The sequence below is a fragment of the Zosterops lateralis genome, assembly GCF_965231275.1.
Source record: "Zosterops lateralis genome assembly, chromosome: 7".
Lineage (NCBI taxonomy): Eukaryota > Metazoa > Chordata > Aves > Passeriformes > Zosteropidae > Zosterops > Zosterops lateralis.
The window spans coordinates 15,968,973-15,983,694 of record NC_139767.1 but is presented as its reverse complement, the minus strand read 5'-3'; the positions used below and the strand labels follow the sequence as shown (position 1 = coordinate 15,983,694).

The 14,722-nt window shown below is 37.3% G+C and overlaps 1 protein-coding gene across 1 annotated transcript in view; it reads right to left on the bottom strand.

Annotated features, from left to right (window-relative positions):
• PDE11A (phosphodiesterase 11A) overlaps positions 1–14,722 on the bottom strand; it is a gene marked incomplete at both ends in the record, with an annotated part of 109,370 nt that overhangs the window by 60,706 nt on the left and 33,942 nt on the right. The window contains 3 exons of the mRNA XM_083865812.1: positions 2,424–2,488; positions 4,272–4,412; positions 5,303–5,392. Coding sequence (XP_083721938.1) covers positions 2,424–2,488; positions 4,272–4,412; positions 5,303–5,392 — 296 coding nt within the window. The remainder of the gene's footprint in view (positions 1–2,423; positions 2,489–4,271; positions 4,413–5,302; positions 5,393–14,722) is intronic.

Genomic DNA, 14,722 nt, shown 5'->3' with positions numbered 1-14,722 from the left:
CAAATACTTTTGTCAACACAGCTCATACTCTGGCCCAGGCAGGAGAGCTGTCCACTACCACTGGTATCCAGGTTAGAGAACTGTCATCTCAGCTACCAGCTAAAATGTAACCTTATCTGCCAAAACTGCTGCTTCTGTGCAGGAAAGGCACAGTCCGCAGCACGTTCCATCAGGCTCACCTTCATCTAGGTAATATCAGAACTGAGCTGTCAAGGATTCTAAGATTTATGTAATGTTTTTTCAGAGGGAGAGAAAATTTTGGGGTTTTGGCAAACTTGTACATCAAGAACAAAATCGCTGGCAAAAACAAGAGCATCGATGTGCCAGTATGGATAACAGGCAAACTTGATCATGGTGTGTGATGAAAAATTGCAAACCAAACAGATGAACACAAGTCTGGCCTTGCAAGGTATTTCTTTACAAAAATCAGTAAAAAAAATAGATATGAGTATTTACTATCATATTTAGGGATTTACAAGGTGAGCTACTATCACATAGATATAAGAAGGGCAAAAGGAAGGCAAATTTCTAAAACTGTGTGAGAAAGTATATTAGGGAATGAAATATTATCTTAGGACCTTCTTTCTCATTTAGATAAAACTTATAATGAGAACTGTTCTCAGCCTAAAATTTCTTTGTATTTCAACTAAAATTTCAAAGAAATAATAGTTTTCTTAACTGCTGTAAAGATGAAGAAACTCATCTTGCCTTTTTTTCCTACATGAAAAGTCTCATGACTTTACATCAGTTACAGCTGCAGAATGTAGAATGAAAAGGGCAAGACTCACTAGAAAAATGCTCAAATGTCAAGGGCTCACGGCATTGTTCTGTATCCTAAATAACCTTTATTTTTCCACAATAGTGCCAATAACTCAAGCTGTGCCTGTGCGAGATCCAAATGTGACATCATATCTGCCAGTCTAACCCTGGTCTTTGTAAAAGCAACTTCACTCTCCACAGGAAAAAATCATCAAAGAAAAAGCAATGCATTTTTAGGTTAAAATGCATAGAAATACACCTTTAGGAATCTTACAAAGACTAGCTACCAGGTTGCATGTGTTTATCCATGTCTTGGACTAAAGTTAAAATAATCTTGACTTGACTACGTGCAGAGCAGGCTACTACAAACTGCTTTGTAGCAACATGCTAATATAACTATGGTAACAAGAAATGAGCCAGCTTGGTTATCTTGACACCACTCTACATTGTTTTGACTAATCTGGCTACAGATCAAGTTTGAGAAAAATAGGAATAACAACAACATTCCTTGATTCATACTCCTGTGCCTGAATAAAAGAAATGTATCTTCACCCCCTAGGAAAGACCAACTGCTACCCTGAAACTCTTTGTGAAAAGCAGTAACTTGTAATTCCCAGATAAATCAAGAGATTATTTATTCATATTTAAATCTTCCTAATTTTTATTGCTTATTTTCCATTTGCTTCACCATTCCCATACCAGGATATGGAAAGGAGATAGCTTCTACCCATGTTTCTGTGTGGCCCTGGACTCTGCTGTCAGCTTGCACATCTCAGAAATTTTCTAACACTACCCATTTTTCTAATGCTGCAAAATCAATCCATGGAATGGTTTATCACCATGACAGCCATTTGATATGGAAAATTCTCCTTCAGAATCAGTATGAATTAATCTGCATAAAACCTGTGTGATAAACACTGAGCCCTGAAAGATGGAAGAAGTGTTCTCACAAGAGCCCTGAATCCCCATCCTCTCATTTGGTATATAGGACATTTTATGTGAACTGTTACCAGTGGTGTAACTTTGCAGGGATTGGTATAACAACCCCACATGAACAAAAAGCTTTCCTTTACTACTTAAAATTGGCCCTTTATAAATGTTTACAGATCCCACTAAGGAAAACATATACTTCCATTTTGACTGGGCTCCCAAACAAGATTTAATCACAGGAACACTGTTTCTAGGAAATACATATGCTCTGTGGTTTCTAGGCTTTCCAATTTGACAAGAGCAGAAATAAAATTTTACTGGAAATCTTTCAACACAACTTCACAGAGGGATTTTGTAAGAAATAAACAATCTAAAATAATTTTGTAATTTTTACTTCAATAATAACTATGCAAAACAACATCTTCATGTTATCAATGAGTTCAACCACAAACAGTCTGTTTTCCCCTGGTTTCTTACCTGAGACACTGATACAATACTACTGCATATATACACACACAAACATACATATATATTAAAAAATAGGCAGATATATTTATTTGAGCAAATCTACATTTGAGGCAAGCAGGAGTCTTGTCTGAGTACAAAATGTAGGCTCACACTCTTCAATCAAATCTACACAAAGTTTCATGAGAAAATAAAATCTTGATGAAGCAAACTTTAAAATTATGTGAAAAATTAAGTTATCCATAACCATGGAAGACATGAGCACTAACCTGTTTTCAGTATCAGCACTGCATTTTGGAGATAACAATTCAAAGGATTTTGTAAATTTCACCACCTGTCACAAAAGAAGTAACTTAAGGTTGTTATTAGGATGAATAAACATCTAAGTAAACAGTAGCATAAGGTTCCTCTATTTAAACTGTATTTTTATCCAATAGTCTTAGGATAAAAATACAAATCTTTATTCTCTCAATGGAGAATTCATGTTAAAAATACACATTGTGCACAGTTCCCTAAATATCAATATCAAATCAAATGTTATCTTTAGATTCCTCAGAAAACTATTTTCCACAAGCATATACACTTCCCTTTAAAAGCTTTTGGGACATGAATTATGGAGCTTTACTCAAACTTCACTTTTTTAATATAGGAAAATAAACAGAAAGGCTGCTTTGCATTACTAACTGCGACCAATCACACTTGAACATATCTGTCAGAAGCACATAAGTGAAACATCTTAGGAGTGGTTCTAAGTGACACAGAACAGAAGCCATGTTTTTGGATGTGTCCCCATCTTCACTTCGGTTCTGGATCGTAAAAGCTTTCTGCACAATGTACAAATGACAATATTTTAGACATGGTTAGACATTGAGTTACTCTAAGGAGATCTATTTTGATATATATGTTAACCCTCCAAAACAAGAGAATGTCAGGAAAATAACTGTTGTGCAACTTGTAAAAATTACCTAGTAGGTGGCAAGATGCTATTCTCCTACTCCAAATTAACCTAAGATTTATGATCATTTAGAAAAAGTTTAAATTTTTGGTCCATATTTCACAATTTTGTCTAGAGGAATAAAAGCTCATTGCTTGTGGTTTGGAAAAAGCCCCTCCAAGCTCAAAGGCAGAAAAAATAGCAAGAGCTGCAAAATTAACTGCCACCCACAACTTCCTAACACAATGGACATTTCTGTCAAAATAAAAATCATACTTATGAACACTGTGACATTTCATAAGAATGTAGTACAACTATATCTTGTAATTATAAAATAGGGTAGGGGGAATGGCTAGGGGAATCTAGAAAGAGAAAATTAATTAGAAACATTAAAATTCTCTAGTAGAGAACATAAGTGAAATAGAAACCTTGATCTTGCTTTTAGGAAAGCTGGTATAATTTAGGGCATAAGTTCTAATTTTATTAACTGAAATGAAATGTGAATCATATCTTGCCTCCAAGCAAAAGAATGGGGATTTTTTTTCTTCCATAAAAAAACAAATTTATGATTCTGTCTCTGACTTGTCACAGCCCAGAAACAAATAATTAACTACAGAATCAGTGAATACAAAAAAAATAATTGGGTAGAAAAAAATTGTATTACAAAGTTTTATCCTTCAACTACTTCTCAAATCAGTACAAAGGAGGATAGCTTACATTGAATAGACTGAAAACACTGGAGGAAGCTACCAATATAAAGGCAGACACCTAATTTATTACTAATAACAATACTCATAAAAACTTCAAACATTCTTTAAAAGCTTCTCATACCCTATGAATATCAGTACTGCAAAGTCCCAGTGAAAGCCCCTGTCAAAACTGTCAAATACTTTAATACAGTTTACATCCATCTGTTCAACAGAGCTCTGCAATGAAATAATTATTCATGGGTCAAGTAGACATAGTAATTGCAAAAATCAAAAAATACTTCAGTAATTCGGAAAGTTGGATTTCCATTTCATCTTCTCAGTGTAAGAGCTTACTGCTATCATAAAATAAACCTGCTGGGGTAGAGACAGGGGCATTGATAAAGTTTCGACATGTACCTAACTTAAATTTGGGAACAACACAGTGAAAAATACCTCCTGTCCTGTACTTACATATGATATGCAACTATACTTACTGGTGATTCAATATCTTCCAGAAGTAATACCGAGCACCGTTCACACTTCAGTAGAGTCTGGGCCCGATGCATAATTTTCTTGACAATTTTCTCTAAGTCAGTCTGTTCCTCAAAGAGGTCATTCACTACTTCCAGTAAAGCCTGTATACAAGGACAGAAAACTCTTGTATTGGTTGTAGAATTAATCGATACATGGAGCATTGCAAAGAGATGGATTTTATATGAGTGATCCATTGAAATCTTCATTCAAATACAGTTCTTAATGATTATGGCCACAGCTCAATATACAGACCCAGACATTACTGTAGTTACCCCTACCTTGTGAAGGAGGAGTAGGTTCAACACTACCAGAGGTAATTCTACTAAAGTTTTGGACCTGTGATCCAAGCTAACAAAAATATAACTCCCTGTCATTGCAGAATGGATGATAAAAAAGAAGTGAAGCATTATTAAAACTCCCTCAAAATTACTATTTTTTTTCTTCAAAAAATAAAACACCTCTGTAACAAGGGAATGACAGGGGAGCTCAACATTATTTTCACTTCAGAGCCTCCTGTCCCAATGCATGAATGGCACCAGTAATCATGAGTGTGTATTCTATGGAGGCATGCTGTCAAAACCCTTCACATAGAGGCGTTTTTTTCTTACTTAATTTTATAAATATATATCCACATTATTTGCACATGAAATGAATATTAAAAATTCAGGATGGCAAAGGCTTGAGATTAGTAGAATTTTATGAGGGCTTGAATCTCTGACTGAGTAACTCTTTCTCCTGCATCATCTGTGCCACAAATGCAATTGTTTCAGCATTACAAAACACATAACTGACATCAGGAAACAATAGCCACCACTACAAGTGTATTTCCCTCCCACACTCTCTGCTTGCTGCTTCAATCAAGACAAGGATCTTTTGAAAATAAAATTTTTGAAATAACGCTGTCTGCTTAGCAAACACATATGCATAGCTGGAATCTGCAGGAACAAAAGACTAAAGTTTGATGTTGGTCCACTGTACATTTTGCACTTACTCTGCTTCTGTCATATTCCTTCCTTGAAGCTGCAAATAGCTGGGCATTGGATATCGCAATCCCACAGAAGGGAAGGTACATCTGCATCACCTAGTATGGAAAGGAACATTAAAAACAACTGCAATTGTTTATAGCAATTTCTTACTAGGAAAGAGACCTAAACTTAGAGGACACATCACAGGAAGGTCTCAGCTCACTCTTCAGCAGAGCACTAAACACAAAATGAAATTATCAGGGGCAAGGCACATCAGATGCATGGAAAGAGATCAAATGTCTAGGAAAGAACAAATACAATGAAGTTCACAGGTCCCAGAAGTCAGAGTCCTCCATAATTTCTCTGGGAATCTGTGGATTCTCAACTCTGTAAGATGTCTTCTGAAGACTACTTTAAATAACTGTAGACATTACAGCTTCCCTAAAAAAATATTCTTTATTCTCTGGAGTGCTTTTTTATTCTGAGCTCAAGAAGCAAGCCCGAGTCATATTCTTGTTGAGGAATTCTATATCTAGAGTACATAGATTTTGGAGAACACCAGCACAGTGGAAACACAGCACATCGATCCTACACTACTAGTCAGAAAACTAATGGTCTTCTTAAAGAAGGTTAAAAAAAGTTAAAAGAACATGCTTGAAAAACTAGGCCTTAATGTATCATCATATATTTAAAAAGATTGAAAAGGAGGGACTGGCAACCCAATTTGAGGTGCCCAAGATGATTTTAGGTTGGCTGTGTGAAGTTAGTAAACTAGAGAAGTCAAACAGTTGAATACCTGTGGGACTGGCACTTCACAAGGATGACAATGGATTGAAGTCCAGGCCCAGCATTTTTAAGCCACTCACTGGTAAAAAGTCTGTAACATATTGCCACTCCTGAGTGGTTCCCAGGCTTAGCTCTGAGACTTTTAGTGAATTTTACAGCTGCTGAATAGCCTTAATATTTGAAAAGCCAGTGGGAGTTGAGGCACTCTGCTGTTTACAGAGCCAAAATAATGCTGCAGCAGCTAACCTTTCTTCTCTTTGGTCTGTTTGTCTATTGTAAGAAATCCTGTCTGTGACAAATTTTGGCATTAAGAGAGTGGCATTTGTCTTTGAAATTCTATTTAATTAGAAAAATACTGCTAACCCAGAAATGTGAGCTATTGAGACTATCTGGGGAAAAAACCCAGAAGAACAGAAACAGCAGCAACTGCTGTTAGACTTGAACACTCCACTGTTCCATACCTGCTTAGTTGGTGAGCTTTTGGAAAGGATCCTCAGATCCTCTGAATTTTGTACCTTTGCATCTGGCACTCTCTTACAGTAACTGCAGACTTTAAGGGTACACACCTATACTGTTAATTTGGAAACACCCTACTTTCATCCTCTTCCCATCACTGTTGCCTCCAAAGGAAAACGACACTTTAAACTCTACAAACACTCATCTTTTTGAAGAGGCAGTAATTAAATTATCCAACTATCACACCAGACCTACAGGACAGAGTACACAAAATGAAAAATAAAGTACAAGTGTAAAAAACTGATAAGAGAGAGCAATTTTTTTAATGGTCAGAGAGAATTCTGTGAGAGAATTTTGCATATTTCTGTTTAGTTTTTATTTCCAAATGAAACAAAAATCCGTAATCTATTTTTTCTTGTGACAGTACTAAGAACCAAAGCCAAGTAAGAGATCAGAGCAGGAAAAGTTAACTTAAGAAAAATCTGGCCTTTAGAGAAATTTTGAATATCATGATGAGACTGGATGCATTTTTACTTAACAAATAAATACCAGTGTTTATTGTCTCCACACTGGAATTTCTATCCCCAAAATTCATGTGGCCCTATGAAAATGAAAAGCACAAGAGAAGCTTATGAACCTTCAGGTATCACAAAACCAGCTAGCAAAAAAATCCTTTTAGTGAGAAGAAAATAAAACCTTGCAATATTGAAAACCAGTGGTCTCTGAACCCAAACTCCAAGGCACTGGCCCTGTGCAGAAATTACCACCCATAAAACACTGTTTTATGAAATGTTAAGAGCCTGGAAAGCCACTGACATACATTGCTCTTTTCACCACTAAAAACTAATTGTGTAAGGTGCAGTGCAATTAAGAAAGACACCAAGCTATTTAAGAAAACCAGTAGAAGAAATAAATGTCAACAATTACGAAGAAAGAAACCTAGAAAAGCCTGTCAGATAGAGAGGTTCAACCTGTGGTTCAATTATTCCTGTTTACCTAAGATTGACAAAAGCCTACTGTTGTTCCTCTTTTATACTCTCTGAATGGTCAAAGTGACTTTCCACTAAACCACTTCTGACAAGCTGTAATACAGCACTACGTACACAAAGAATGGAGATGTTTCTAATGGTAGCTGACTTCTAAATAAGATATTTTTTTAACCAAAATTGCTCAGTGGGATAGAAAGCAGTTATTGCATTATTATCTCATATTACAGGTTTAAATGCAGTATTAAGACTATTTTCAAAGCACCTCTAACATGTTTATGCTGTGACTGTGGAGACTCCATACAAATAAGTAATATTCAACTTTTATCTGGCTGAGTCATGAACTGTAAGGAGCTGGTTCATGGATTTTCCCTCCAAAGAGAATGTAAAAAGTTGAGGAAATAGCACATAACACCATGAGACGGACACATGTTTCCCCCCTCCTTTTAAAGGAACAGATAACTAATTACTAATATCCTGGTGCTCCAAAGTAAAAACTGGCCCAAAAGTTGAGTATGCCACGTGCTTCCATTACATCAATGCTCAAAGTATTTGTGTGAAACTCATGGAAAAACATGCAATATGCCCTTCTGAAGTACATAAAGTAATTTCCCTTTGTTAAACTGAAGGCTATTAAAAATATATTTTTGAAGCAAAATGGAATATATCTGAAAGAGAATTTCCTTCCAGATCTATTTTGAAATAATTAAAGAAAAAGATTCTGCAGATTTACTAAAGTGATTGTCTAAGAAAGCAAATAGGCAGAATTTAAAAAAAAAAATCAAAAACAGCTATAACAGATGTGCCTCATTAAATTATTTTGGCTAATAGGATTAGATGCAATGATTCATCAGTACTGTGTGACATATTGACAAACACATCAGTAAGTATGTAATAGTACATTTTATAAAAATGGCGTTTAGGCTGAGTAACAATCTAATGAAGGTGCTGAGATGTTGAAAGAGACTAGTTTTTGTTGGATTTTTTTTCATTACAACTACATGGCATTCAGATTCAGTAACTTCAGGTTAACAAGTTTATATTGTGAATTACTTGAGCATTCAGGGTCCAGGTGACCTGGCCCAGTTTCTCTTAATTAAGCCTCCTGTAAGTAGCCTTGGGTAGCAACTACACTCACCTGACAAATTCACAGCAGCATACTAAAGCTAAAAAGCTGTACTCACAAGCTGTCCAGTATTTTATCAGGGCAGGAAACCTATGAAAAGAAGTAATGGGCACTTTCAATATCTCACTTTTTTCTTTTTAAAATTCTATTATTTCATTATTGTATGTTAGGAGTAATAAAACACAACTACCAAGGAAACAAACAGTATAATTACAAGAAGTTTTAGTATTCAGTTATGTAATTACCTACATTTTCAGCTAGGTCTTGAAGATGATGTATTTCTACTTCAAAACTACACCAGTAAGGTCAAATGTCTGCGCTGACCATAGTTTCTTTTGGCTTCCCGCAGGATATATTTCCATTGCTTAGTATCTCCACACACCTCCAGACTTGTATCCCCAAAGTTAGACTTTCAAATTTACAACAATAACTGAAGTAGGAGCTTAATATTTAGAAGTATGAAGTATTTACAGATTCTGCATTATTAACTACTATTAATACTGCAGTAGTAAGCTACAAACTGTGTTTGTTAGTGGATACTTTTATTTTATGGCATCAGTTCAGAAACACATCAGTGCTCCCTCAGAATTTTAAAGGGCAGTCTTCCATATGTTTCCTCTTCATAATCACAATTTTACAGGCCAAAAGTTCCACACCTGGTTGCACAGTTGTCTGGGCATATCAGCATCTGGACACCTACACTACAGCAGCACAATGTCTTGAGATGTGACACTCATTTTCCTTTCATATAGCTTTTCATAGATGATGAGACATAGAATACATAAGTTAATAAAATGCGTCTTAGTGTTCCTCTGAACTGCTACAAATGAGGGTTTCTTCTCAGCATCTGGGTTTTGATTTCACACAAACTTCACACAATACAAATCTTTTTATCATCAGAAACAGGAAGGAGACCTCTGGCCAACCTCTTTTTGACAATGCATGTTGTCAAGAGATACCACCTTCCCCTTCACTGCACGGCCTGGGGATGAGGGTCCTTATGGAATCAGCAAACTCTTCCCTTGCTGCATAAGAAAACCCTTGCTGGTTCCAGCTGCAAAAGAAGGCTATTTTCTAGAATTGTGTGCCTCACAGGAAGTAAGTTCTGAAATTTTCTCTTTTGAGGGGAAGGTATAAAAGCAACAAAGTTGCATGCATGTAGACCTGCAATGCAGAAAGTTATTAGCTAATGGTGAAAAACAGCCAGTGCTGCAAAGGCAGCACACTGCAGAAGTAAAATGTGAGCTTCACGCTTGCTGGCTGGAAAGCAGCCCTGACTTCAGCTTCAGCAAATGCAGTGACATTTACCCTGCTTCCCCTGCATGCAGCTTCGCCCTTGCTGAGCCTCCTCCGAGAGCACACGCTGCCATAACTATCCAATACAGTCTAACTCAGGCTTCTGGCATACTCCAAGCACCCCCTGCCTGTGGTCAGAAAAGAAAACAATTCTGATGTCTGACAGAAGAAAGAAGCTTCTCAGTAATGCTTGTGTACTCACTCTGGCACAAACTCCAGGTTGAGCTCTCAGCAAATGCCTGTCTGGTTCAGTTGTTTTCTTTAGCGGCCACAGGAGCCACTTCTCTTTACACAGCTTGCTTGGTGAGCCTGTGGGGAAAGGAGCTAGTACAGCCTTCCTAGAAAGAGAAAAGAAGTCCTTTCAAAGGAAATGTTTTTGCTATAGTTTTAAGTGAAAAATGTTTTGTGGACACGCTTGAAACCAAATCAGGGAAGCCAGCTGCCCTTTAAAACATTTCCTAATGTGTTCAAAATAGGTTCAGAGAATGAAATATTTATTCTACTGAATTCTGAAAGCAATAAACCAAATCCAATTGCAAAATGGTTAAACACAAGTGCTCATCCAAATTCCATTACCTCCTGCTAGCTGTGCAGGGTCTGGCTAGGGACACATCTGATAAAATCTAATTGTTATCTAAGTTATCACAATTCTAAGAAATATTTACCAAAAATATTTTTCCACCCCAAGCATGGAAAGAACAATTGGTTGGCAAAAACATTCCATGAATTGTAGGCACCCAAATAGGGTACATAGCTCCTGCTTGTATCTCTAAACCTGCAGAGGCTCTTCAGCCAATCTTCTACTGCCCTTTTTTTTTTTTTTTTTTTAAAGTTTGTATTTGCATGTGGTTATTAATGCAGTACCATAAAAATGCATTAATGCTTGCAAACATACAGCAGCATCTCTGCCCTATAAAGCTCACTATCTAACTCTGGAAGCTTTTGGTGTCTGTAAACAGCCTGAAAAGGACCATGGGAGCAATCCTTCAGCGCTGCCTCTGTGCTTGCCTGCCTCATAGAATTACTGGCACGCATTCAAACTAGATAACTGCGTCACCAGACAGATTACAAAACATGTCTCTGGTAGAAGCAGACTTATTACAGTTTTAAAACCTGACTTCTATGTAGGTCACTGTCCTCACAAGCTATGGCACTGGGAGACTGTTGCATGCAGGACCAAGGGGCAGAAAAGGGTGGGAATGCAGCCAAATGTGCTCAGCTCTGACTTTTCTGCAGGCCCCATCACTGCCCTCTAGTTGTGCAACACGACCTCATCTTCTTTATTTTCTGCTATGCATCCAAGGTCTTTAACTGGGAAAACAAATGAACACATTGAACTTGATTTATAATATTATACCTGTAAAACTGTTTATACAATCAGAACACATCTACTAATCTTATTTTTTTCTGGCAGGTATTTGAACATTTCTTGAACCACTATCTATCATGATAGATAGATAGATAGATAGATAGATAGATAGATAATTATCCAGATAGATACTATCCAGATAGATAATATCCAGATAGGTATTATCCATTATTCCCCTCACTACCAGGTGTGAACCTCTAAAAATCTAAACAAGCCATGCTGAATTAAACTGTCAGGAACCCAAAAACATTGGAAGTTGCTGTAAACCTATTTTTAACAATATTTGGTAAGACAAACATTTAAACATTGCATTAAGTTTACCACTCGGTATAAAGTAAAAAGGAGAGAATAACTGCACTGTAAATTTCCCTACAGCACCTCATTTTAAATGGTGTTGCTCCAAATGAATCTGATATATGAAAACATTTCTGCTAAAGACTAGAAAGCCAAAAATAAATATATTTTAAATGGCTGCTATTCTAGGATCCAATCATTCTGATCTCCTACATGCAAAATCCAGCTATTTTCACTGGAAATGTCTCTATATTTTACACAAACCTGATCAGTGATGCCCACTAATAAGCCCCATCCCAGCAAACACGTCAAACTGTCATTCAGTTATTCAACATGTGATATTAAGACAGGATTTCCATAAGGGAAAATCAGGACAAGAGGAGGGGAAAAGTTACACAAGGAGTAACGGTGGTTCTATTAAAATCAGAAGTATATGAGCTGAAAAAGAGCAGAGGTAGCAGATAAGGATCATCACCATGCCAGTGTAAGCGCCTGTAAGGCATCAGCACTTAGCCCCAAAGCTGCAGCAAATGCACATTGAGCTATAAAGCAAGGAAAAACTCAGCTTGCAGGCAGCCCGAAGGAGGGCTGCAAAGTTACAGGAGTATGATTAAACCAGTGAACCAATGTGTTTCTATGTCATAAAAATACTGACAGCCATGGAGACTCCTCACTGCAAGGGCTGCTGAGGATTCTCAGATCTGGATGATGGAGGTATGGGCCATGGGTCTGTGAGACCACCTGCAGGTGGGAGGCCATTAAATCAACCCAACAGTTATAAATGGTGTTTCTCTATGAACTTTAGAGTTTCCACCCATTGGACATTTGGCACGGCTTTGTAGCAAAGTCTTATGAAGAAATGCTAAGCAGCTTTTATTAGTTCATCTGAAAAAACAGGGAAAAGAAGGATAATAAAAGGCCATGAATCCTCAAAACCACAACTTTTACCCACAAATAAAGTTCATCTCCTTCAAAAGGTGAACATCAGTTCTATTTGAAACATCTAAATTATATCATCACCTTAAAAAAAAAGAAAATCAAGCTGAGATAATTCACAGAGGATGGTTCATCTTTGTAATGCTTCCCAGAGGGACCAAGAGGGGCTGTTACTGCCGGGCTGCTCTGCTCTGCCCTGTTTGAAGAGGAGTCACTAGAGGCCAGCCCCCAGGCACAGGAGCCTGCAGCTGTTATGTAAGGCAGGCAGTTCTGCAGTGCCTAAATCTCAGTGCCTCAACGCACTTTGGCAGACCATGAACAAAGTTTTACAGCAGTGATGTCAGGTAGTAATTTTTGTCTAGAGACAGCAAAACTGAGCCAAAGAAAAATTAACTGATTTCTGAAGGGAGGAAAAAGGTCACAAAGAAAGATTTTGTCAAAATTTTGGAAAGACTCCTGGCTTCTGCTATGCTCGAATCAGTGGAACCAGCTTTACAAATGTCACTGCATGAGATGGGAAGATCTTGGTATTGGCAAAGTGAGAGCTGTGAAGACTGATACTACCAATGCTAAAAATAGGAATTGCAGATCAGAACTTTAAATGGGCATAGGAGAATTAATAAGTATCACCCCAAAGCTATCTTCCCTACAACACAATTGCAGACTTTGATCTTACCATTTCAATTGCACTCATCTGTTGTCTGGCAGACAATATATATAATAATTGACCATGTTAACTGAATGGCACTGAAACCAAGAGATAAATTCCATGTGCACACAATGAGAATGTCATCTTCAAGTAACAGTTTTACTTACAACTCAGCTAGCAACTCCCAGTTCTTGTTCATGATGAGAAATAGAAAATTAACTTACTTCCTGCTGCAGGCCATAAGTATTAGAGTACACAAATTGAAAACTACTTCTACTAGTTCTTGACTTATCCATAACTGAATGAAGATGCCTTCTTTCATTTTTTGTATGAATTAAAATCTTCTCTTTAGAGCCACAGTGCATATACAGGACCAGAATCACAAACTGGCTGAGACTGGATGGGGCCTTTGGAGGTTACCTGGTCTAGCACTCAAGCAGGACTGCCTAAAGCTTTTTGCTTAGGACTTTGTCTAGACAGCTTTTGAATATCTCCAAGGATGATGATTTCACAACCTCTTTGAGCAACTTGTCTGTCTCTCTCACAATAAAAAAGTATATCCTGACTTTCAGACAGAGTTTTCTGTGTTTAAGCATATGTTCATTGCCTCTTGTCCTGCCGCTTGGCACCACTGAAAAGAGCCTGACTATTCCATCTTTGTATCCTACCATCCTCTTTTCATACACAGTAATGAGATTCCCCCATGAGCATTCTCTTCTTTGCTAAACAGTTACAGCTCCCTAAGCCTTTCCTCAAAGGGGAGATGCTTCATTTCCTTAATCCTCTTTCTGTACCTTTATTGGACTCTATCCAGTACATTCATGAACATACCTGTATTGGGAAGCCCACAAGAGGACATGTTGTGTAGAGTCATGACTGAAACTTAATCCTGCTGTTGTATGAATGCTGTGTGCAGTTTAACAAAGACATTTAGCTAATTTCTATATACCAGTCTGCACTGAGATACTAGTGATATTAATTCAGGTTCTTCTCTCACATACTTCAAGATGTGTTTTGTGATTTTTGAAGAAGAAATTACTTGAACAGTAGCCTTTTTTCCATATTGGACTTTGTTCAAGAGAGAATGTTTCTGGCATAACATACTTCAGAAGCCTGATCCTTTGCCGTGCTGAGCTCCTCTTTCAGCAAGGTGGGCATTTTTTCCTGACTGAAGTAGTCAGCAAAATCCTTCCAACTGAAGCTCCAACTGGAACACAAAAGCCTGAATCTAGCACATTAACCAAGCAAGTTACATTGTGCCCACTGTGAATAAGTTTAGCTCACCCAACTTTTCTCTGTTTGCAGCATCAGTTCCAGAGGGATGGAAAGGCCTGCTTCTGTTCCATTAGAAAAAAAAGGGAAGCAATTTTTCTTAAGTGAGGTGCATAATTTGGTGACAGCTTAAAAGAAAGCCAAGGAGCCAAGACACCAACTGTATTCCTTTACAATACTGCTTGTCAAACAAAGCACCTCTAGTGTTTCTCAGGCAACAAAAACTTTACCCTCAAACAGAAAAAAATCTTCAACTGAGTGGAAATAACCCACAAA